Source organism: Chamaea fasciata, unplaced genomic scaffold (assembly GCF_029207755.1).
Source record: "Chamaea fasciata isolate MVZ Bird 193981 ecotype frontalis unplaced genomic scaffold, bChaFas1.0.hap1 SCAF_9, whole genome shotgun sequence".
In the NCBI taxonomy this organism is placed as follows: Eukaryota; Metazoa; Chordata; class Aves; order Passeriformes; family Sylviidae; genus Chamaea; species Chamaea fasciata.
Window position 1 is genome coordinate 35,532,483 of NW_027094094.1, and position 25,048 is coordinate 35,557,530.

The 25,048-nt window shown below is 45.2% G+C and overlaps 1 protein-coding gene across 1 annotated transcript in view; it reads right to left on the reverse strand.

Annotated features, from left to right (window-relative positions):
- Positions 1-62: 62 nt before the first annotated feature.
- SGPL1 (sphingosine-1-phosphate lyase 1) overlaps positions 63-25,048 on the reverse strand; it is a 29,902-nt gene continuing 4,916 nt past the window's right edge. The window contains exons 2-14 of the mRNA XM_066191907.1: positions 21,235-21,400; positions 19,318-19,385; positions 17,598-17,745; positions 16,238-16,317; positions 14,843-14,971; positions 7,724-7,812; positions 6,927-7,032; positions 6,392-6,490; positions 5,487-5,636; positions 4,216-4,454; positions 3,523-3,669; positions 2,513-2,633; positions 63-2,431 (exon numbers count right to left, since the gene is read on the reverse strand). Coding sequence (XP_066048004.1) covers positions 2,291-2,431; positions 2,513-2,633; positions 3,523-3,669; positions 4,216-4,454; positions 5,487-5,636; positions 6,392-6,490; positions 6,927-7,032; positions 7,724-7,812; positions 14,843-14,971; positions 16,238-16,317; positions 17,598-17,745; positions 19,318-19,385; positions 21,235-21,400 — 1,683 coding nt within the window. The 3' untranslated portion in view covers positions 63-2,290. The remainder of the gene's footprint in view (positions 2,432-2,512; positions 2,634-3,522; positions 3,670-4,215; positions 4,455-5,486; positions 5,637-6,391; positions 6,491-6,926; positions 7,033-7,723; positions 7,813-14,842; positions 14,972-16,237; positions 16,318-17,597; positions 17,746-19,317; positions 19,386-21,234; positions 21,401-25,048) is intronic.

The window sequence follows — 25,048 nt, forward strand, 5'->3', positions numbered from 1 at the left end:
ATTACAGTGGCCTATTCCCGACCACAGAATTACATTTACAGTATTGGACAAATACACATGGAACAATTAAACCCACAAATATTATTAATAAGCAAAGTCCAGAATAGAATACATTGACTTACAAATAACATCTTCAAATACATCCAAAAATGTGAAATGGAGCACTGATCTGTTAGATCCACCTACTTCCTGGGAGGAAAACGCAACCAGGGAAGGAAGAGAAGTAAGTTTCACTCTCCTTCAGCCCACCCCAATCCACCCCTTCTTTCTTTTAAAGCAGAAACAAAAAGAGTACCTCCCTTTTTTTTTTTTTTTTGTTCTGTTAAATCTCGGTTCCAAAGAGAACCATCACAGTAGCCAGACACTGAAGCCTGTCTCCAAAGTACTGCAAACTCAGAGATACAGCAATGGTCACATTGGCAAGACCTTGAGAGAACAAATAGGTCCAATACAAACTGCCAAAGCTGATATCACCATCAAGAGACTCTCGGGCAATTCAATGATTTCAAAAGAGCTCAGAGACTTACATGAAGTCATCAAGCTCAGGGCAGATGGCCAAAATGCTTCTGTCTCTTAGCACAGGGAATAAAGCTTTTGGAAAGCCACGATCCTTCCCACAATGGCTGGGCTGAAGACTCAGTGGTTTGTGCAAGAGCTGGTCAGTGACCTCATTCCTTAAAACTCCTGTGCTTCAGCCAGGGTCAGCTTCAGGCTAACAGGCTACAGCAGACATATGCCTTCAGATGCCCTGCACAGGACTCTGCAGACACAGCATGAAGTCTTCGCCCACATGTGGGATTCTGCCTGGGAAACTCTCTGCTCCATGCAAAAAGCTGAGAGGAAACATGGGAAAGCCCTGCAGGAGTAACTCTAACACTATTTGAGAGATTCTGGCTTATCCTTGAGGCCACAACTGCCTCACAAGGCTGCACTGGGAAAACTCTCTCACCCTAAAAACAGCGGGGAAGAATAGGAAGGCTAAGCCACGTGCCCAAGGCTGGAACACCTCTAACTTGCTGCATCCTTTCCTCTGCTTCTCCCAGCATCTTTGTAATACTGTGAAGGGACTTGGCTCATTACAACTACTATCCTACCTAACAGGCAAGGGTGCTTCCTCTGAGGCCAGCCTGCCTTTGAGGTTTGTTTTCAGAATTAGTACCATAAAGAAACGACCACAACCAAGGTTGTGGTCAAACAGCTGAACCCTCCAATCCTCCCTGGCATGCCACAAAAAAAAAGCCAGAGAAGCATCAAGGCACAATGGTGAATGCCCTTTTGAGAATGTGCCTTAAAAGAATCAGTGCAAAGAGCTGAGATTACTCCTATTATAAAAGTCACCTTTTTGATACTAAAAGACCATGGTAAAAAAAACCATCTGCGCACAATGCCCCGGCTGTGACACAGGCCAGGGCCTGGCTGGCTCTGCTACAGCATTGTGAGGGGACAGTGTAAAACCTTCAAGTTCTGAACAGTGAAATGAGTTTTGCACCTCCCTCCAGATTTGTGCAAGGGAAAACAGCACTCCTGGGTGGTCAGTGCATGTCTTCTACAAGAGGCAGGGGACCAAAACAGCGATGATGTACCATCATTTTCAGTACCATCCCGTTCCTCTCCCTACACCACCCACTTGGTTTCTATTTCCGCTGTTGCTCAAGAGATTCCAGAAAAGGATTTTGTGTTGTGTTTTTCTCCCCCTTAGCAGATATTGATTGCAGTCTCACTGAGGTCTCCAGAGGGGATTTCAAAAGGAGGCCATGACTACTTTCCCTCTGCCAATTTATCAGCTCTGCATTACACAGATAAAAGGCTCCCAGCACAGTCTGTTAAATGCAGCAGCGTACAGGAATACTCAAGAGAAAACAAATTTTCCAGTTTGCTGTATACCATTAACTTCGGGGAAGATCGGAGCCGTGGAACACAATGTGAGAACTCAGATTTAACACTTGGCTGGACACTGGCTGAATACCAGGTCTGAGGAGGAGAACAACACAGAATGAAGTGACATGCAGAATACCTGAGGAATTCAAGAGCTGTGGAATGGACATTCAATTCACCATCAATAGCCATGATGAAAACAGGCAGAGAGGAGGAAGGAAAAGCCCTAAACCAGAAAGTGGGCATGAAAACAACGCAGATTTCAGAAGAGACTAAGACAGGGAAGGAATTCTTCCAGATCAAGCCACCCTCAGACCTGCAATTATAGGAACAAAGGTACTGCAATCTCTTTCCCTAGGAAACCTTTGGAACCACCCCAGTGCTCGCAGGCAAGGCACCGATTGTTGCACTACAGTCAGTGGTGGCTGGGAGAGCCGTTCATGTGCTTTTCACTGCCGGGAACATCCGTGCTGTAGAGGCCATCCAGGTACGCCTGGGAAATCTCCGCTACCAGGCTCCTATCTGGGACGGACTGTGCCATTCCATAGATGGCTCCCTAAGCAGAGAAGAGCAGGCTGTTACACCGGAGAAACACCCTGAGCCCAAACACCCCCGCGCTGTCTGCTGGCCTCCTCACCATGCCGGTGGTCTTGGCATTGAGGTCCTTCATGATGTCCTGGATGCTGTCCCTGACATCCTTCAGGAACTGCTCAGCAACGCCGGGCTTTGTGTGCAGCTGGGTGATGCAGAGATGGATGCTGGGCAGGCAGGGCAGAGGGCAGAGATTAACCACCTCCAGTACACACAGCTCCACATTTTCTGAGCACCCCACAGCAGCTGAGCCTCTCTGTGGCCAGTGATAACTGTATATCTCCTTAAAACAGCATTCCCACTAAGGGTAATCCCTGCAAAATGCTTGCTAGAACCAGCTCCTTCCTCCTTCCTGACTTCACTTAGGTTTAAGTTTCTCACCTCATTCCACATACCTCTGGTAAGGAAAATGCAGCTGCCTGCAAGCATCGTGACCCCTGCCATCATTCCTCTCTCCTTCCTCTGCAGCTTCTAAGCCATCACCAGAAAGGAAGCACCCACCTCTGAACTGTCACCTCAGGCTCTCTGGACTTTGCTTCACATGGCCAATCAATTTTTTTTTTCAGTGCAGCTGCATCTGGGAGCACTGGTCCCTTTTCCCCACAAAAGCCCAATTTCCCACTTAAAAGAAGTCTCTGACAAAGATTAATTTTACATTGAAAATGATCAGCTCTTCACTATTGTTTTAATTTCCTTCATCTTCAGTGGGCAGGACGAAGACAGTAAAAATAAATCAATCTACAAACTCTCAGTTAACTAAACATGAGATAGAGCCTTGGTTATTTATATTTTTCTGCTTGTATTAGATAGAGGTAAATAGAACAGGAGCCTCAGATATGTCCTTTGCCAGACTCATTAAAATTACTATTACTTTATCTTCACTGCTGTATAACGGCAATTACAAAAGTGATTCCTACTCTGCAGAGGAAAATTCTACATACAATTTATCAGCTATGGACAACAGTACTCTGCAAATCACAGGAGCTACATGGCCTGAAGTTGACCATCTTGCATACCTCGGCTAAATACATCACCCCCTGGTCTCCCCACACTCACCTTGGTGGGAACTGTAGGACATTCAAGTTCCATCCTTTTGCAGCTAAAAAATTAGATAATCGATAGATGTCAAAAGTGTCCGAGCCAATGGAGAGGACAGACACCTCTGGCTTCCCAAAAATGAAGATGCTGTCAATTTTTCTCAACCTTGAAAAGAAGGAGTAAAAAAGAAATGATTGGTCAGGGTTACAGGGTTCAGACATTCTGTCCACCCAGCTGGAGCCTTAAAGGGAAAGTTGCAGAAGGGAACATATTGCAGCACATTCCCACCCAAAAATCATGCACCCAGCCCAGGCCATTGGGACTTGCCAGAGAATCTGGGTCATTACATACCCTAAAGTCAAGTAAACTCAGGAAGAAATGGAAAAGAAGGAAGACAGAAAACCAAAGAAAATCAGTCTCTCTTACAGAGTCACACAAGCACCCCAACAAGGAAGAGTAACCCTTCTTTTCTCCTCCCTCCAGATTCCCCCTCAGGCACGACTGAGGCAGAAGGAATTTTCAAAAACTGAATAAAAGTGCCTGCACCCCTCCCATCTGTATCCCTCAGCTATCTGGGCACAAACAAATGTTCTCTGCCCAGTTGGTCCCACCCAGCAGGTAGCAGGGAAAAACAAAACAAAAGCAGTTTGGGGAGGAGGGGTCCAGCCCAGGGCTGAAGAGCACAACCCACACACTGAGGCACCCACATACTCTGATTCGAGGAAACGGGCTGTTTTAATGATCTTCTTCGTAGCCTCAACATAGCCCGACTCTCCAATGTGCAGCAGGGTTGCCCAACATGCAGCTATGATCCCACCAGGCCTGGAGCCTGCCACGGAGGGGGAGGCATAAATTCCCCCTTGCCAGTCAGGGGCTATGAAGAACTGGTACTTCCTGTAGTCCTTGTCACTGTAGAGCACCACCGAGGAGCCCTTTGGAGCATAGCCATACTGCAAGGGGCACAGAAAGGGTTAGAAAGCAGCAAGAGGGCACAGGAATGCATCCCAGTCCTCATCAAGATCCCATCTGTGGATGTGCTGGAGAGCAAAAGGCTCTGTAGAGGGCTTGAGACAGGCTGGATCCATGGGCAGAGGTTCAGCAAGCCAAAGTGCCAGACCCCCTTGGGTCACAGCAACCCCCTACAGCTCCAGGCTGGAGCAGAGGGGCTTGAAAGCTGGAAAGGGTCTTGGGGCACTGGTGACAGTGGCCATGAGCCACCATGTGCCCATGTGGCAACGGCACCTGGCCTGGATCAGGAATAGTGTGACCAGCAGGACCAGGGCAGTGATTGGCCCTCTGTGCTGGGGGCCTGTTAGCGCTGTGTCCAGTTCTGGGCTCTCACAGCCAGAGAGCCCTGGAGGGGCTGGTGTGTGTCCAGGGAAGGGGGGAAGGGGCTTGAGCCCCAGGAGCAGCTGAGGGAGCTGGTAGAGCTCAGCCTGGAGAGGAGGGAAGCCGGTGGGGCTCAGCCTGGAGGCTCAGGGAGGACCTTCTCACTCTCTACAACTTCTTGACAGGAGCATGGAGCCAGATGGGGGTGAGGTTCTGCTCAGAGGAAACAAGTGACAGGACAAGAGGAAACAGCTTTAAGTTGTGCCAGGGGAGGCTAAGGTTAGAAATCAGGACAAATTTCTTTGTGGAAGGGGAAAAAGGAGCTGTCAGGACTGAAGGGGCTGCCCAGGAGGGTGGTGGAGACTCCATACCTGGAGGTGTTTGTGGAATTACTGGATGTGGCACTCAGTGCTCTGGTCTGGTTGATAAGGTGGGGACTGGTCACAGGTTGGACTCAATCTTGGAGTTTTTTTCCAAACTGAGGGGTTCTGTACTTTGGCACACAGCACAAAGCACGTGAAAAGAACAGCCCCTACCCCTGCACCTCAGTGCTCCTCCACACAGTGGGGAAGAAATGCCTGAAGGCCAGGATGGCAACAGGAATCACACCCCAAAAATGAAAGCACAGGACGACACTTCTCCCCTGTCCTTACCTTGTGGGTGTCAGCAGAAATGCTAGTCACACCTTCCACACGGAAGTCAAAGGGACGCTTTAGGGGGAACCCTGCCTTGTCCATGAACACAATAAGGAATCCACCCAGGCAGGCATCCACATGGAAGGGGATTTTGTACTTCACTGCAAGCTGTGTGTGAACAAGAGATCAGGGAACAAAATTATGTGGCTGGGGCACCCAAACACCAGTTACCAAAACCTATTTGCCATTTCACAGTTAAAGGTGCACTGAACCCTTTGAGATCATCACACCACTCTCGAGCCGTGGAGGAGAGGCGATGTGGAAGGGCTGGCTGTTTCTGGGATGCCTTTTCCTGCCTTCCACACACAGGAAAAACATAGTGGCATTTTGGTAGTTTGCTGTGTTTGCCAAAGGAATGTGACAACATTGTCTGAAAGGAGTATCCACAATAAAGTAAAAGGGCGTGAGTCAAATGAACAGGTCAGAGGCCCTGGCTGGTCACATACAAGATAAATAACTGGAACACAGAGAGGAAAGAAATCAAGAGTTGTGTTCAGAAAATAAGATCCCTTTGACTCCTACTCCCTTCACGTATTCCTCAGACTTCCACATCAGTTTTGCTACAACTAGCAGGCCCTAAATCAAAGGCTTTCCACCAGGTTAGCCATTTAGGCATTCTTTCCTTTCAGGTAGCAAAGAACAAGCACTTCTGGTTGGTCTCACAGTCACATTCCCCCTCACTCCCAAACTGCATCCTACATACCCTGCTGTTGGTCAACAGCTCATTTGAGGACAGTAATACCCTTCCAGCCAGTGGGATCCCCCCACCAAATTCACTGCTTGACATCCTGGAACCCCTCTACTCTTCTTGTGCTGGTTTTACTGCTGTAACACACAAGTTCCTACAGGTAGGCATATCCTACCTCTGCCACCTCTTCAATGGGGTCCATAATTCCATGTGGGAACTGAGGGGCAGAACAGACCAGCATGGCTGTGTTCCTTGAGATAGCTCTCCTCATTGCCTGAAGATTTAAAGAGAGAAGATGCTCACATTCCATTTACCAACTGCCATCCTGCCAAAAAAGATAAAGAGTGAGAACATGCAGAGTCTGGTCTTAAAAACCAATGCATAAAAGTGTACAGAGAAGAAAGCAATCAGCTACAACTGCTCATCCACTTGGAAATACTCTAATTTTTTTTCACCCTCCTCTGAAATCTGGGGCTATTTATGAAATATGTAAATTACCTGAGTCTAAATGAATCCCACGGGACAAAGGGGTAACATCCAATTATTTCAAATACAACTGCATCTGCAATGGCACTTACTCATGCTATTTTTCATTGTTTCCAGAAAGCATTCCTCCCTCTTTATCCACTGACTCGCTACCTGGACAGGCAGATTTCTTGCCTAGTTGTTGTGCAATGTTAATTCCTCACAGAGAGAGACTAAAGTGATACCTGAACATCCACTTCCATAGCCTTGGTCAGTGGTATTTGGATCAGCTTCATCCCAAAGTAATGTGCTGCCTTGTCAAAGGCGGCATGGGCGCTCACCGGGACCAGCCTGGAAAAGGAACAGATCAGATGAACGTAACATGTGCTGTCTCCCATTTTGAGTGGCAGTGGCTGAACAGCATTAATTAACCCTGTTTTCTGAGGCCTCAGATCATTGTCAGAGCCTTAAATGTTAGAGAGGGAAGAAAAGAACCACCAGTGTTTCGTTTCTTTTTACATTTTTCGATCAAAGCAATTAACCAGAGAAATATTTTCCATGCACCATCTAGAAAAGAGACAGCACATTAGAGATTGCAAAATCCTCTATTAGCAGTGTAATGATTAGCACGATTCCTCATTGGAGCTCTAACCAGCCCAACTCCAGCCTCAGAGTTTTAAGGCTAAGCCCTCTTTGATCTGAATAAATCAAACCCCTTGAATACTTCAAAGGGCCTGACAATCTCTGCTCGAGAGCAGAGCTGATCTGAGCAGCCTGTCTAGAGCAGCAGACAGGTACTGCCAAAATACAGCTGCTCAGCACAGCCCCCAGCAACATCTGTGCCCCCCAGGCTGCTTTAAAACTTCCTGTGCGTTTGAACTTTTCTTTACACGGGTTTCTCTCCTTCAGACAGAGATGGACAAGGAATAGGTGGTAATGAGCTATGAAATTAAGGATTATTGAGGTCCAGCACCATCTCAACTCAAGGGGACAGTAAATCCCACAAGCCTGCAAAGGAAGAAGCTGTGGTGGCCCCACTCACATTTCTGGCTGTTTGATGCCTCTCTCATAAGCCAGGTCTCTGTATGCCTTGCAGGCCATCAGGATGCTCTCAGTCCCCCCAGATGTCATCTGTCACCAAAAAAGAAGCAAACAGGGAAAAACAACAATGGGTTGAAGGAAGGAAAGGCAGAAAGGGGATATAGGTGCAGCATCTCCTGCCTCTGCTTTGGAGGTGCACAGGACAGTTCAATGTTTAAAGGGCAGCAGAAGCCACTGAACAGCATGAGGCAGCTTTCTGACACTCAGCTTGAAAATGCACATTTAAATGTTGAAAACTCTATTTAAATGGGATGGGGGAAAGAGAAAACAAAAAGTATAGGATTCCAGAGCCCAACAGGAGGGGACCACATTGCACAGTCACCTCACCGCATAAAACTACTTGTACTTAAAACTCTTGATTACCAGGGGATTGTTTACCTGCATTACAGATTAATTATGCCACGTATACGGAAACAAAAAAGTTGATTCTGCATTAAGTCAGCTGAAGTCCAGCAGGGTTTATTAGGTCTGGAGCAGTGCCACGGCAAGGCACAGTCATCTCAGGGTTGGCACCACTCCTGAGCTACAAAACCTTCCCAGAACCTGGAACACTGCAGGACTCAGAGCTTTCTCCCACCTCCTCTCTGCAGAGGCCAGCCTAGGTCTGCTCAATACCAGTGCTTCCAAGCCCTCAGGGACACAACAAATTTTACACCAGGAGGAATTTGTGCATTCCTCTCCTATCCACACTGCCCACTAACCCTGCTGTCCCAGCCCTCTTCACCCTGACCACAGGGTTTCCATCAGGAGGTGAAAGAGAGGAAGGCAACATACTACTGCAGACTTGAACTCAAGAGCTGGTGCGAACACATAAATTAAACTCTTCACAGGAAGGAATTCCTCAAGAGGGTGGACTGTCTCTTGTGGGTCAGCTTTTATGAGTTCTGGCATGCAGGGGACATTGGGCACGACCTTTCCCAGTAAAATTTTAACCTGGGAAAATGTGAGGTTGGTTTTTCAAGCAGCCTGCAGGACTGACTTACTGGGTGAGCCATAACCTGAGGATACAGGGTAGCTGGGACAGTTTTACTGTTACTAGAGGTTCAGGTAAAGGAGCAATCAAAATCTACTTACACTGCATACGGGGATCTAATTTTGCTCCTCAGACCTGCTGAACCAACTTGCAACTTCCCCTTTTAACCTCTTCCCCCTCAAAAATAAACATAAAAGGGACCCAATCACATTTGTATGCCTTATGATATCTGGAAGTTTGGGTTTTCCTTTGGTTTTTCCCACTGACATGGCTGCAAACCCCCAAAATGCCAGGAAGTGTGACTGTGTGACAATAACTGAACATTAAGTACAGAGATAAGGAACAAAGTTCACAGCCTGCCAGGATTTGTTCCTAACACAATCCAAGCCATGAGCAGCTGTTGCCACAGGCAGTGTGGAAGCGACTGTCACACCACAGACAATTCCTGCTTTTTGAGTGAAATTTAAAAGCAACGGCTGTTAGAGATAAAATCTAACAGAGCCTCACACTGGATAAAGACTCACTGCATTAATTGTGAAGCAAATGGATGGCAGCAGGAACACAATGTTCAAAGGGTTTTATGGGGTGTGCCAATTACTTCTAGAGGGCCTTAAGGAAAAGATCTGTCAGGTTGTGATTACCTTTGGGAAAAAAAACCAAAAAGAACCAAAAAAAAAAAAAAAACCAACAAAATCAGCTGGTGATAGACTGCCTTCCTACTGGGTGGGAGAAGAGGAATGGGATTATTGCATACTTGTACCTATCCTTGCAACACTGCTTAGGATAATGATTGTGAAAACTTTGCTAGGAAGGTCGTGAGGATCTTGCGATTCGTATTACCGAACACCAGGCCTGCCTCTTGCTGGGCAGCATTCCCTACGCTCACCTAGATAATCTGCCCTTGAAAAAGCAGACTCTCTACAGTATTATTCCCATTTCAACCCTAACATTAAGACACCAACATCTTGCCTTCATATGTAACAAGAGTTTCCTCGAAGTCTGGCTTTATGCCCTGCATGGAAATGCTAAGCCACACAGTTTTTGGTAGGTCAGAGCCAACACTTGTCAGCAGTCAGTCACATGCAGGGTAAGGAAGAGCTCCCATCCAGGATGGATCCTTCTCCCAGGCACCCAGACTGGCATGCAGACGACCACACAGAAAGCTTGTTCAGACAGCTGAAAATGCACTCAAAAAGCTGAATTTCAGCCAGTTCAGCTTCCTAAAGTGACCCACAGTCAGCATCATGAGTCTCCATCACAGAGAAGTGCCCGAGTCTGGGGCAGCACCTTTATCCCAGCACAGCTCCAACAACAAAATCCTCTTGGTCCACATGGATTATACTTGTGGATGGAGTCTGCTCGTTTAGAGGAAGCTTTGTCTGCTTAGCCACTGACAGCAAACTCGTTCTGCTGTAGCTAGAGCCTGAATCACTGTCACAGGATCCAACTTCCCCAGTGCCTGTGGCGCCGGGCACCCGGCCAATGCTCGGTGATTCAGCACCCGCCGAGGGCTCACACACATTCTTCTCTCCCCTCAATGAAAGTCCACAGGCTCAGGCCATGCCAAGGGCAAAACAGGCTGGAAACAGGCATTGTTTTAAGCAACTCTGCACTATCTTCAAAGGCCAAGCAAAGTGTGGGGGAAAAAGAAAAGTAAACAGACATTTTGTGTTCTTGATTTATTTGTTGTTTTGCAGATGGAAAGGGAGAGGAGAAAGCACAGGGAATAAATATCCCTCCTGCTTTCCAAACTCAGTATATCGCTTCCATCACTCCCTCCCTCCAAATCCCAGTGCTCTGGAACCTCAACATTACAACAGCAATAAGAGATATGGTAACTATTCCAGGATTCCTTTGGCCGTGTCACTATCAAACTGTCAGACATTAAAGAACCACTTTGGTTCATGGTCTCTGAAGTTTTGCTTCCATTTTCACCTGAAGAAACATGTCCATTCAGACGCTGGAGACAAAGCCGACCAAAAGTTTCACTGTCCTGAACCACCCCATGAATTAAAAAAAAAAAAAAAAGAGAACTACAACTTATTTCTAGGGTAACAGAGTAAAAAATACACACCACAATACACTGCATGGTCATAATGTTGTGGACAGCCTCCCATAAAACCCTGGAAACCTGCAGGTTCTAAATTCCATAACTTGTGTCTCTCAAGGTGACCTGGTCATCACTGCAGATAAAAATCTGACAGATCTACACAGTTTAAGCCCCCCTCAAGACACATCACTCACATCTCCCTACTTTAAATGTGCAGCCAAAGTTTGGAAGCCACAGAATTTGGGGAGAAGAAACAAAATGGGTTTCTACAGGAAGCTTAGGCTTGCATCTGGTGATTTTGCCTTCTCTCTCCTGTCCGTGGAAGAATTCACGGAGATCCACATCAAATACTCACATGTCACCAACACACAGAATTTTCCCCTACACTTTAAATCTGCCCTTTCTTTCTAAAGTTCAAAAAGCTACTTAAAAAAAAAAAACTGTAGCTTGCATAAGGGGTGATTTCTCCCCAGACTACAGGGGAAATTCACACAGCCAACACTGCAAATCAAAGCACCTTGTGAACATGAACACATCAGACAAGAACAAACTCTCCTGTTCCTCTTCTATGTGCTGAGTTTAATTCATCCTTCCAAATCATTGCAAGAATGTGATTAGAATCTTCCAGGTGTCTAAACTCACCAATTCCTGTCCCTTTGCTCTTGCATAACACAGTTAAAGTAAGAACAATAGTAGTAATTAGTGAGAAATAGGAAGTATGCATCCACTGCTGAAAATGATTTCTTTAAAACTGCTTAAAAACTTGAAACATCTCTCAGAGCAATTTAAGGCAAAGGCATGTCTGAACCCCTCTAAGCACCAGGGCATTGTTAGAGCTTTTATGCCCATGTCGACAAAGGAGAAATACAGCCCACATGGCTCAGCTAAAGGCAACTCACGTAAATAACGCAAACTGCTCATCTGATTTAACACTCAGAAATGTAAAAAACACAGGTTTCATTTTGGCATTTATGAAACACACCCAAAAACCTTCAAAGAGGAAGCTCCCCAGAGATCTTGCCAAGGGAGATGTCCACATGACACTGGGCAAGACCATGCAGAGATCCCAGGTTGCTGAAAACCTTGGGAACTGCATGGATGTGTCACTGGGCTGCCTTTCCCAGATTGAGCAGCAGAATATCACTGCCACAAAGTGCTATGGACATCAGAGCACAAAGGAAGTGAAACTGCTCAACTGAGAAGTCCAGACAGAAACTTTTTGGTGCTTTCCACGCAGCACAGATGCAGACACTCTCTCCAGAAACACCAGCAAGTTCCATCTGCCTTCAGGGACCACCACCAATACCAACAAAATGGCCAAGCAGCCCCTGCTGCTTAAATCAGGTTAGTAAATCCAGTGGACAGGGGCCTGTCAGTAAGACACTCTGCCTGTCAGAGGTGGCAGTGAGGAAGTTCAGGGGGGAAAAAAGCAGTTGTTCTAAATCTCAACACTGCAAAAGTTGAATCGAGTAAACCAGAGACCTTCTCAGTAGAATGAGCCAGCCAACCCTCTTGAACAGATTAAAGATAACTCAGAGCATTGCACCTTCCCTGGTTTAGCATTAAAACCTCTCTGCTTTGCAGTCTCACCAGTTATAGAAGTACAACTGCAGCACTCAGCCACTAGCTGCAGCAGGACCTTCCCAAGACATAAGGCAAACCATCAGTTTGAAAGAATGTTCTTTTTAATTTAGTTTGTAACTCAATGTCCAAGCCTCCAGAAATTATTCTGAAATGTTAATTCAGTTCTGAGGAGAAGGAAAGAAAATCAGGGAAATCTTTGAGCCCAACTGCTTAAAGAACATGTGAGCACATATACCCACCCACATCTCTCAATCAGTGATCAGCAACTCAGGACACTTCACAGTCAGGAAGAGCAGTGGGAGAAAGACAAGAAGTCCACTGGAAACACTCATTCAGACATTGTCTTAGTTTAGATAGACAGGTATCTGCCAAGGAGGGTTGGAGTCTCCCTTGAAATGTAAGCCCCTCCCCCCTTTTCCAAATTATTGTAAATTTAAAAAGGCTGTCAGGCAAAGATTTTGGGAATAGGTATAGCAGTTCTTTACTAGGGATACAAAAATACAGAAGTTGTAGTACAGAAGAATAAGCAGACAAATAAACAAGAAATCCTAGAAAACCCTGACAGAGTCAGAAATACAACCTGACACCCTGTTGGTCAGGGTGTTGGAAGCAGTCCAAAGTAAACCCTCCTGGAGTGGCAGATGTGGTTCTGTTGGAGTAGAGATGGTCCCGTTATAGAAAAAAAAGGGTCCAGTAATGGTGAGATGGCTCCGGCCTTCCTCCAGGGACCCAGTGGAAAACTGGATACCTAGTGGTACTGTGGCTCCTTTTTATCTAGGTTAAGATGGTTTGGCTCCTCCTCCCTGTGTGGAGCATCTTACACCAGTACCAATATAATGTGTAATGTCATTGATGAGCTCTTAATGGTCCATTAGCAGAAGGTATTCCCATGGGAGTAGTGAAACAATGAAGAGAGATAAGTAGCACTCCACCATCTGATAAGTGACACCGACCCATTTGGGCAAAGATAAGCAATTCTGCTCCACCCAGATGGAATAGAATAATATATTCTTTACAAAACCAATGACAGACATGATAATTACAGGGGTGCAATTAATCTTCCATTTCCAGCTGATCAACTTTCCAGCCCTCCCCTTCTCCCCACAAATGGGGCTTTGTTCAAGCAGCTAGGACAGAATTCCACAGCAGGTTGTGCACTTCCCTTTTGCTTTGTGGCACCATCTTCGGGAGGGAGAGAAGGACAGAAGGAAAAGTAGGATTCCCCAGAGCATATTTGTGCTGGTCTCACTTGGGCTGCGGCAGTTTTTTACCTGTTCTGACCTTCTCTTAGGCAATTCCACTTTTCTATTTCAGTGGGAGAGCACCCAGGGCCAAGGCTGACACTCTGACATCATGTTTTACATAACAAAACCCAAAGAACCCCAGTGCAGGCTTCAGCAAGCAAAGTTCACCAAGCACCCCCATCAGAGGCACACAGCTCTCTGCCTGCTGGATCAGCTCATGTCACATCTGCTGACAGAAACGAGTTCTAACAGCTTCATGCCCAGCCCCTGCCCCACTCCAGGGATAATCTCCCCGGTGTTCTCAGCACTGCAAGCTGGGAAGGAGCTGAGGTGAGGTGAAATGGTTTTTACAGGCAAAGAGCTCCTCTAAACTTGAAGGTGGTGCAAGGAATACAGTCCTGAGAAGAAAAGTCAGGTCAGAAGGCGTCACCTCCTCCTCTCAAAGGCAATCACATCTTGCACTCCCACACAGCTGGGTTCATCTTCAATCTCACTGGGTGTCCGATCCCAACTACACCTTCGGCAAAGCTACTCCAGTACTCAGCTCCTTAACACAAGCAAGCCTCCAGCTGACAGGAAAAGCCCACTCAAGGCCAGCTCAGGTCATAAGCTCTTGTGTCAACACTGCCTTCCAACACTGAGAGCATCAGTTTAAGAACACACATTGGGACTCTTGCTGGGAATTTTATCAAGGCTGTAAAACTGGTTTGCACTGGAAGGCCACATGAGCCTGGGAATACAGCTTTCCAGCTGGACAGCTGACAATCCATGCCATGCCTGCTTGTTGGTGAGTGGCCAGCCAGCCAGCCAGCCCTGCCCTCGAGCTCAGCAACCTGGCAGGCTCACAGATTTCCGGCTCAGAGACTAAAACTGAGGGGAGCTTCTCAGAGTGACACTTATCCGTTCACAATTCCCCACTAACATCCAGCCAGGCTGCATTACACCAGTTCTCATTTCTAACTGTCATCAAGCCTGTGTTACTTAAGAGTGGGGAAAAAAGCTGAAGTAAACAGTCTTGTTTAGAGAACTGTTTCTCTGAGTGAAATTCTCTCATAAAGAGGAATTAAGCAACCTCCACACAGCTGGCATGGAACACACCAGAATGAGCTTACCCTCACGCTCATCTGGAGAGGACAAGGTGCATTTGCACTTAGCAAAGTCAAAAATACCCTGAAATGTTCAGGAGGCAGTCGAAGACAGGCTACTTACAGCTCCACAAGAGTTGGGGCCCCCGTGGAAGAGCGTACAGGCCATCCTCACCACTTCTGCCTCCATCTTCCTCAGACCAGGGAATATATCCGGATGGAGAGGATTACTCCAGGCAAACTCTTCATACACCTTCAGAAAACAAAGAGACAAAGTTAAACTTGCGGATGAGGCTTTGAGAACTCCCCATGTGCACTGCAGAAGCACATTAGCTGCATTTCACTGAAAGAATATTACAGGACTTAACTGTTCCTGCAAGTAAATGCCACAAGGTGGGAAGCTCAGGAGTAAAAGAAAAAAATAAACATTTTTCTATTCACACCTCTGGAGTGATTCTGCAGCACAGCAATATCTCCTGTTGTAAGGATGGATCTAATAATTTTGCTGTTTTTAAAGAAGAGCACAAGATACACCCTGCAACTGCTTTACATAAATCAGGAAAAAAAAAGTGACTTTGCAGAACTTGTTCTCAAGTTTACTGTTAAGAGGGGGTTCGGAAGCAGGCAGTAAAGCACAAATGCCCACCCACACCACAAGAAAAGTGGCTGTGGAAACCAGTATTTCTGCTCATTCCATAACTGTGGACTCACAGGATACAAGGCTGGAACAGGACAGTCCCAACTGCCTGCAGTCCAGATCAAAAAGCAACTGCAGGGATGTTAAATAAAATACAGCAAAACAAACCAGTGAATAATCAGCACAAACAAAGGGAATGTTTCCAGAAAGTGATCCAAGTCAAGGCCCCCCCAGAAAGGCTGTTCTGAGCTTTGTTTCCCCAAAAGTGGCACAGAAAATGTCAACATGAGGAAGAGAACAGCAATAGCAATCACTAAACAGAGCCCATTACAGCTGCTACAAAAGCTGTTCCCAGGAGCAAGGGGGCCAGGCTTCCCTTCCCAGCAAAAGAACTCTGGAAGGAGATGTACTTGAAAACAAACCTTTAGGCTGTTTAGGTTATTTTGCAGCCTTCTCAAAGGGAGAAGTTCCAGAGCAGGTAAACAGACCTCACAAAGACACCACTGAAGCGTGTCAGTGCTCCATTGTCTAAGATTTGGATCACACAGCCATGCCAAAAAACATTTCCCAAAGCTTCTGTTTTGCTCAAACCAAGAAGAGTTTGGTTTTGCTCAGTGAAAGTTGTTCCAGTACCAGTCTCCAGTTCAGTTGTAATTATTAATTCACTCAAAACAGCACCTCATCTGATTAGAGCCCAGTTACCTCTACGAGGTGTTTTCACAAGGACAGTTACATGGTCAGAGTTATGCTGCCCAAATTGCCACTAATTCCCCTTCCCAGACTTAAGTTTTAGATCTTCCCTATTTACTTTGGAATGCTGGAACAGCTCTGAGGGGTTTCTGATCATCCTGAAGATGCAAAGTTGGCCTGCTTGCACTTTACCTTCACCAGCAGATGGGTGAGTTTCTCTTCACCACTGTACACAGTCCCAGAGACCTTCCCATCCTGCCAGCGTACGTCTCCTGGAAGAAAGGGAAGAGCACACTGCTCACAAACACAGCCATTCCCAGTCAGGGTGGAAAAACACATAGAAAATCCCCTCAGTTCCACAGAGGAAGACTCAGCTTTTGAGATGTCCCCAAGTTTTGTGGCCCAGGCACAGCTGTGTGTGAAGCTGAGCCCCTGGCACCGTGTGAACTTAGCAAGTAAATGACGACTAAAGAGTCAGCACATACTCAGCATGCAGCTGGAGCAAGCAGTTATATTAATAAATAATCCACTTAATCCCCAGCAGTCTCCTCAAACTGCTATCCAACCAACTGGACATTAAATTAAAGCCACTTTCAAAGAGCACCCACCACCACTGTAAGCTGAGAAGAGATGGAAAAGCCAAGTTTGTACTGCTGAAATCCACAGTGCTGGCACCTTGATTAAATTTAACCTAAACTGGCACTTCAGGCAACTTCCAAAGGGGAGTGGAGGGGTGGAAAGGGGAAATAGGGGGGACTTTAGAAAAGAAAAAATAACCCAGTGAAGGCAGGAAACAATAATTTAAAAGAAAACACAGAAGCAACATTAGCAATACACAGCAGTAGGAAAGAAGGAAGTTGTTACAGGATACTCGATCATGAAATTGTTCACTTCTGAATTTGGAGCAGATGCACTGTTCTAGCAGACAATTCAGGGCATTTCTCAAATTTGGGATAGGAGCAGGGCAGTCGTATCTTCTCTGGACAGCAAGTCACCCAAATTTGTAACTGGCACAAATCAAGGGGAACATGTTTACATGAGAGGCAACTCCAATTAAGTGTCAGACACTGCTTGTGTGGACTCAAGCCAGGAGAACATCATCATCACTCTTCCTTAAAAGGCTTTTTCAGGGCACAAACCATTGTCTCTCTTGATTGAGCTCATAGTCTTGGAAATTCCCTAACAATCCTACTTGGAAGATGCTTTTTTTGACTGTGAGTATTTTCTGGGGCTTCACATTTGTGGTAAAAGTCAAACATGAAGGCAACTGTTCAGAAATGCAATCCAAAAAGAGAACTTCCTCCATATTTCCCCTTTGCTCAGCTCTCCCCATCTCTCCATCAGCCTAGAATTCTTGTGGAAGGAACAGAATTTCAATGTAAATACCAGAACGCAGCATTAGAACTCATGAATCTTGGTCATGTCCAGAAGAAAAACAGACAAAAACTTGCAAAGGGACAAAATATTTAAGCTGAACCCATGAGCAGGAGTCACTGCGACTCATTTAAGAGAGGAAGTGTCATGTTTGGTGTCTGCTGCAGTAAAGACTCACCTTTTGAGCTGTACTCTTTCATCTTTTGCAGCACTTCAGGCTGGCTCATGCCTTGTTCTGGCAGCACTTTGATATAATCCTTTTCATCTTTCAGGAAAGATAAACTGGAAGTGACATCATTCAAGGCTTCATCAATCTTCTTTTGAATCTAAAAAGAAAAAAAAAAAAAGCCTATCAAACAATGGCACTGGTCAAATTCTAAATAATTGCTGAATGTGTGCAGGACAGGACCTGCTGCCTACATCTGTGGTGTTGATGGAACAGACAGGAACTGCTCCACTGGGAATTTTGACCCCTTTCCTTAGTGCTTGAGAAAATAAAACTCAAGGAAAAAAACCCGCATTTTTATCCAGAAAACCTTTTAAAGTCACAGTTTTTAATTTGTAGAGGTCTTCAGATGCATTGCCTCCTCTACCACCACACACAGAGTTTAGAAACCCATGAAAACAGAGACAATAAAGGAATCTCCACCACAGGCACAGTTCAGAGATTTCTTTCTTCCCACCCACACCCTGCACTCGGAAACCCCAGACTCCTTCTCACAACACATTCCAAAGTAAAGATTCTTCTTACAGGCAACACAGGTGTTGGGATATTGACTTTTGGACACTGGAATGCCTCAAAGCCAAGGCCTCTTGTGACCCTCTGATAAGTTATCAGGTATCAACCTACCAGAGCATAAAGAGGACACAGAGCAGGAGTGCTCTGGCACAGGGCAGCAGTGTTAGTCCTGGAAAGGGATGTCTGGACACAACAGGGATTGTATAGTGTCCTTTTCTAACAGGCAGGCAAGAAGCAGAAGAGAATTTGTCTGATCAAGGGCTACTAAGGTTAGGAGCTAAAAGCTGGGGCATTTAACAGGCCAGAGAGGGGATTTAATCCCTTCCAGGGGATGTGAGAAAAACTGGAGAACTCCTTCCATCTCCAAAGCAGAAGAATTCCTCTGTGCTACTCTCTTTGGATAAAACTGCCTGGAACAGATCCGACCCCTGGAATCATTGTGTAAACACACCAGCACAGCGAGCAGCAGGAAGTGCAATCAAGTGTGATACCATCGTTTACGAGGTAAAATAAACCCAGCTGTGCATTTCTTCATCCTGAGTCCTTAACATGCTAAAACATGCTGACAGTTGTGGTTTCAAGTTTTTGTAGAAAAAAAAATAACACACCAAAAAGACCACCAGCTCCTAAACACTACAGCTCGTGTGCCATTTTAATGATTACACAACGTGCTGATATCCTTCTGCTAACTTTTGCTAATAGTTACCTGAGCCCTGAACTAATCATGGCCAGTTACTTGATTAAAATAAATACAGTTCCACACTGCACAACAAACCCTTGGCTGTCTCACACTTCACACTGCTTCAGAAGAACAACTCCAGTTCAATCCTGTACCTTCTTCCAGAATTAAAATCATTTTCTTAAAAATCTAACAATGAGAAAATGTTACTGGAGAATTCACTCATTCTTGGTTAATATGAATAGCTCAAAAGTTAAAAAGGGGTGGAACCACCTTCTTAGGGGAGTGATACGATGACAAAAAGATTGGGTAGAAATTACACCTATCATTAAACCAGGAGGCAGCAGAAGACATTCCAGATCTATATCCTGGATCATTAGGATCAGACATGACAACAAAGATGCACAGAACTCTATATTCTCCAAGAGAGCTGAAACTAGAACCTGGAAAAATCCTGTAGGTACTTGCTCAAATACTTACTATAGCCCCAACAAATGGCATTTTTCTCAGCAGTTTAAAGAACCGTTTTTTAGTTCGGGATGTCAAACCTGAAAGACAAAAGGCAGAAAGGAACCTGAGAAACAAAAAAAAGAGAAACTTCTGATGCAGCTCACGATCCAGGCTCAGCATTCCTGATTCAAGCTGAAATAATATAGTGACCCTTGGGACACAGTGGGACAGATGAGTGAATCCAAGTGCAAGGTTTTCAGGGATGGACCACACTTTGGAAACATTTGGACTGCAGAACAGCAGCCATCTACAGGAATCAGCTGTTTCTTACTTACATTGGAATTCACACCCACATGTGGAATTTTACAGGAAAAACAGAGATTCCACAGTTTGCTAAAGGTAAGGAACTATTATCATTTCCTGCCTCTTCAAACCAGAACAGTTACTTGAAAACAAAATCACTGAGCAGTGTGAAACAGGCTCCCAGACCAGAGGAGGGAACAGGGACATTTGTTACAATGTCAGCCACAACACAGCATGGATTAGCCCTGTTTGATGCACTGGGAGGTGACGCAGAGAAAGGCGATGGACAGAGGAAAGAGCAGAAATTCCACCACAGCACAAAGACTCAAATGAGAGAAGCCACTGATGACAAGCACTGGAAAACTCCTTGATAGATCTCAAGGCAGGAATGAAATCAGGATGACACAGATGCTTTGTAGCCACCAAAAATACCTTCCCAGTTCTGTCTGCACATCAGCAGTTACAGGAAAAACCAAAAAATAATTAAATAAAGTTTAAAAATCAACCATTTTAAGACTTTGCAATTTTATGTACACTTCATATATATATTTCACTTCATATATACAAATTGAAAAGCTACCAAGGACACTAACTGGCACATTCTGTAGTAAATACTTCTTAGTCTCCTGATGGTAACATTTCTGTTGCACATCTCACTGCGCACACTGTTTCATGAATAATTTTCACAGCGAGAAAAGACTGCAAACTCCTGAAAAACTCAGACAATCTAATCAGATCTTATAAGAGCTACTCCACACTTAAACAAAACACATTGTGCAACAGTACTAACACTAGCTAGGAAGATAACTGTCCTGAATAAAAGTTTCATACCAGTTTGTTCCTTACAGACATTCCCACTGTTCAGCTGCCCCTATCTCTACAAAGAAAAAGGGCTGCTTGAGAAACAGAGACATGGAAGGAGACATCAAGTTAAAACCTTGGCAATTTTTAACAAGCTGCCACCAGAGTGTAACCCTAAGGGGCCTGTGGGAAGTGAAATGCATCTCTGAGGGCATGGCAGTGACCTCAAGCCATCACACGACCAGAGAAAACTGCAGATTCTGCAGAGTTCAGCTCCACTGAAGGGCTGCCAGTATCAGAAACCACTCAAACCAGGAAGATACTCCAGAAATAGAAAAAAAAATTACAAGAAGAAAATATCCTCACACTATCACATGCAATTATCTTGAACATTCTGAAGATGAAATGTGCCTCCAGTATGGAATCAAGACCACATCTCCTCCCCCAGCAGGAAGAGAAACAACCAAGAGTTATCCAGACACTTTGCAGCAGTGACTAAGTTCACAGGAACCCAGGTCTCCATAAAACTCCCCAGGGTTTGCGCAGAACAGACTGTTGTGACAAGCAAATGGTTTAGTCAAAGGAAAAAGGGAGATGAGGGAAAGGGAAGGAAACAGAAGCACATTCCACGCACCCTCTGACAGAACAGGGGAGCTTCATTTACCGGACGGGCCTTGACTTTCATTCTGAAGAGAGCTTGGTAAGTATTAGGTGACCGCAGACAGTCTGTTTTAACAAGTGTCTGGTCTTGTTCCACCCTTTTTCCTTCCACTGCCCAGGAACAACTCAGGGCCACCTCCCCTCCCTCCAAAGGTAAGAAAATGCCCCACATCAAATACTTACTCTCAGGCTGGCAGAGGAAGCCATGCAGCCACACACTTACAAGTGTGGAAGAAAAGGTCAATCCAATGAGCTGCCAGGGTTCAAGTCCATCACACTGAGCGTTCACAAAGCCTGTCACTTTCTCCCAATACATCTGGAGGATTTCCTTATAGGGAATGATGGCCTCCTGCACAAAGGAAAAGCAGGAGGAAATTGAGGAAAGCACAAATGAAAACAAGCAGAGCATCAAAAAGCCAACTGTTGAATAAAAAGGGGCTTTCTGGTACGCAGATTCCATGCTTTCCTTAATTCTTACAAACACAACAGGTAGGAGATAGCTTTTATTCACTTCCGCTTAAGAGTCGCAGATAAAAATACACAGCTTGAGAGACATCAAATACTGAGAGAGACACACCAAGAGCAGATGAGCAATGTAAGGTTCTCTGCACAGTCCCAAGAACCACCACCAGATATTACCACTGCCTAAGAGAAGGAACTGTGTAAATAATTTTTTTCCAAGGAATTCTCCGGTGGTGAGCGAAGGTACCACCAAAACAGGTCAATTAAGTACCTCAGACTGGATTTTCAATGAAGGTGGAAGCACTCAGCAAGTCCTTAATTTAAAGATCTAATTAGCATGTTACACACCAAGGGGGGATGGGAGGAAAACACTGCTGCAGCCAAAATAACCCCCAGAAAATGGTAATGCAAGCACAATTACAATGTCAAAACAGGAATTACTGTAGGGACATAGCCCAATTTCCTAATCAATAGCTTCAAACCAGATGCTCTTCAAGAGCATCAGAACAGAGCAAGGAAAACTGGACGTGCACAGGAGAAAAAGGACAGTTCCCCCTAAACAAAGGTCATCCAATTCTCTGGGAAAAAAATTCTAGAGATAGGAATAAGCAAGAACAGAGCCCACTTTCAAATCCCTCTTCCCTTTTGACCACCCAGTTAAACTGGGGAGATCTCCAGCACTTGAGAGCTTCACCCTCCAAACAATAGGGAAAGAAAGTACGAGGAGCCTTTCAAAACACTTACAACTAAGCCTTGGAAGGAATAAATCCTTGATTCCTCTGCTGTTGGACTTCAGGTGGGACTAGAGCAGTTTTTCAATAAACCACTAAATTAAAAACTGCTAAAACTTTGCTTCTCAGGACGCTTCACAGGTCTCACTTCTGGGTCGAGCCAACAACAGATGAAGCATTAAATTAATTTTCTTCTGGGGGATAATGTGTCATTCCAATACAACTGGAGAGGCTACTAACAATCTAAAAAAACGGCCAAGTTTTCTCAAATAATCAAAGGAGGAAGGCAGCTTTCCTTGCCAAAAAGCAACACTAATGAATACTCACTACATTGGAAAAGCCGTAAAATGCATATAATGTGTCAGAGTTTGAAAGTATTTGACAACCAATTGAAACTGAAAGTATTAAGCAACCCAAATGTAAATTCCAGCAGAATCAACAGCGTTTACCCTTAGCAGAGGAGGGTTTTTCACCCATGTACCGGCACAGGCTGAAGGGACAAGGGCTGAATTCGGCAAAAGCAGGCAGCACTCAGCTCTGAGAAGGCAAATTAGCACCTATTCACTTGGCAAAGGGCAACTTAAAAATACATCAAAGCCACTTCAGCCTCCAAAACAAGGCGGCCACACAAACAGCTGCAGTTTGGCAATGTCCCAGCTAATGAATGCCCCGTCCTCCAAGCCGCTCACCACGAAGCCGATTTAACCCCAGAATTTAAGGGGAGAGCCACCTTTTCCAGCTAACCAGAGGTGGTACTTAAGTTCCAGCGAGTTTGCACAGTCTTCACTGGCAAATCCCTGGAAATGAGCGTTTAACCGGCAACAATGACTTCGGTTCTTTGCCTAGGCTGAAATGCCAGGATATCGTTCTGTTGGAACTGCACTTAAAGGCTGGAAATGGAGCCACTAATGGGCTGGCGTCTCAATAGCTGCCTTCAACTCATGGCAAGAAAACGCTGCAGCATCAAATATAAAATGGGCTGTGCTTTTTTTCTTTCCTGAAGATGGAGGACACTGTAAGCCCTGGATCAAAATGGAACATGACCTTCTTGACAGAAGCCACTCCAGTCAATGACCAAGTCAAAATAAATAAATCTGGCCAGAGATTGACCTCACTCTTGGAAAAAGCTCTGGACAGAAGGTCCACATTTTGTTATCACTGAAACCCCTGAGCACTGACATATGGGAACTCAATGGTATATCCAAGTTTTGAACAAATAAGAGAAGATTTTCATTATGTTCATTCTAAGACATTGAAGAATTTCTTCCCCTTTCTTGCTTAAAAAACACCCAGTCTGAAATCAGTCCACAAGTGTTACAGTTTGACCAAGTAGTTTCCTCTGTATTTCTCACTTTCCTTCTTCACTGATTTCATACTTAGATGAGTTTGAAGGATGAGGCTGATCCATTTAGGAGGATATTAAAAACTGGGATTAAAAAACCCAGTGGAAATTGCCACGGAAGATGCGTTAGCAGTGAATTACAATTTCTCACCTCCCTGGCTAACCATGCACTGAGTCTTTCCCAGATGCTCCTTTCCCTGGAAGTATCCAGCAAGACATGACAGACCTTTACTTTCTGAATTATTCACTTAATCCCACAGAAACCAGAGGGCATTTAGAAGGTTGCACTCGAATGTTTTCGTTATACCCAGGAACACGCTGGGTTAAAAGGGAACTTATAAAGGAGAGAGAGGGGAACTTTTTACATGAGCAGAGTGACAGGACAAGGGCGTGTGGCTTCACAGTGACAGAGGGCAGTGCTGGATGGAATGTCAGGAAGGAATCCTTCCCTGTGGGCTGGTGAGGCCCAGAGAAGCTGTGGCTGCCCCCAGATCCCTGGAAGTGTCCAAGCCCAGGCTGGACAGGGCTTGGAGCACCCTGGCTGAGCAGAAGGCGCCCCTGCCCATGGCAGAGGGTGGCACCGGACTTTGAGCTCCCTTCCAACACAAACCATTCTGAGATTCTCTATGACTGCAGTCCCATACCGCTTCCTCATTTTACAGGGAGCGGGCAGGGGGAATAAACAGCCTCTGTGTAGCTCAGCCATCGGAATCCCTTGCCCTGCAGTCCTGGAGGTGCTGCTCGGAGTAAAAAACTTCCTGCTTCCCTAGCTGGGCTAAGGACAACAGGCTGACCTGATTTTAAACCCGTCTACAGGACAGAATTTCATGTAAGACAATAACCTGCTTAACTGTGAAGGCATCAAAAAATAAAGGTTTCCCTTCCCATTAGAAGAGAGTAGATAAGCTGTTTTTATTTCTGTAAGAGAACCTTCCCCACACAAAAGCTTCACAAGCCACAGGATTATTTCAGAAGCAGTTTAAAAACCTGCCTTATGAGCATAGTAAAGAGCAGGGAGAAAAAAAATCCACTGGAGGATTTGTTTTTAATTCTCAGAGCAGTAAGACAGACCCAGGTATCAGATAAAATACTAATTGCTATCATTAGGACTTGCAGTGCTCATTTGTACTGATATTAATGCACTCAGCTACCTAAGCAGTTTACATACTGAATTTTTAGCTGCACAGAGTAAGAATACATCCTCAGTACTTTATTTCTAAAAGCCATTAGCTAGCTGAGCTGGTTCCAGGGATAGCATTTAACGCCACTACAAAAGAGCACAAATTAACTGCAGTAATGCTCTTTGGCCCCAGATGACAGAAGAGGGAGGGGGCAGGAATACCAAAGCTAATGAGAGCATTGCATTTTGCCATTTCCGCCAGAACAGCATTTCCTCGGCTGCGAGTTTTAGGATGAAAAAAAAAAAAAAAAGAGAGAGAAACAGAAAGGCAATAAACTGGAG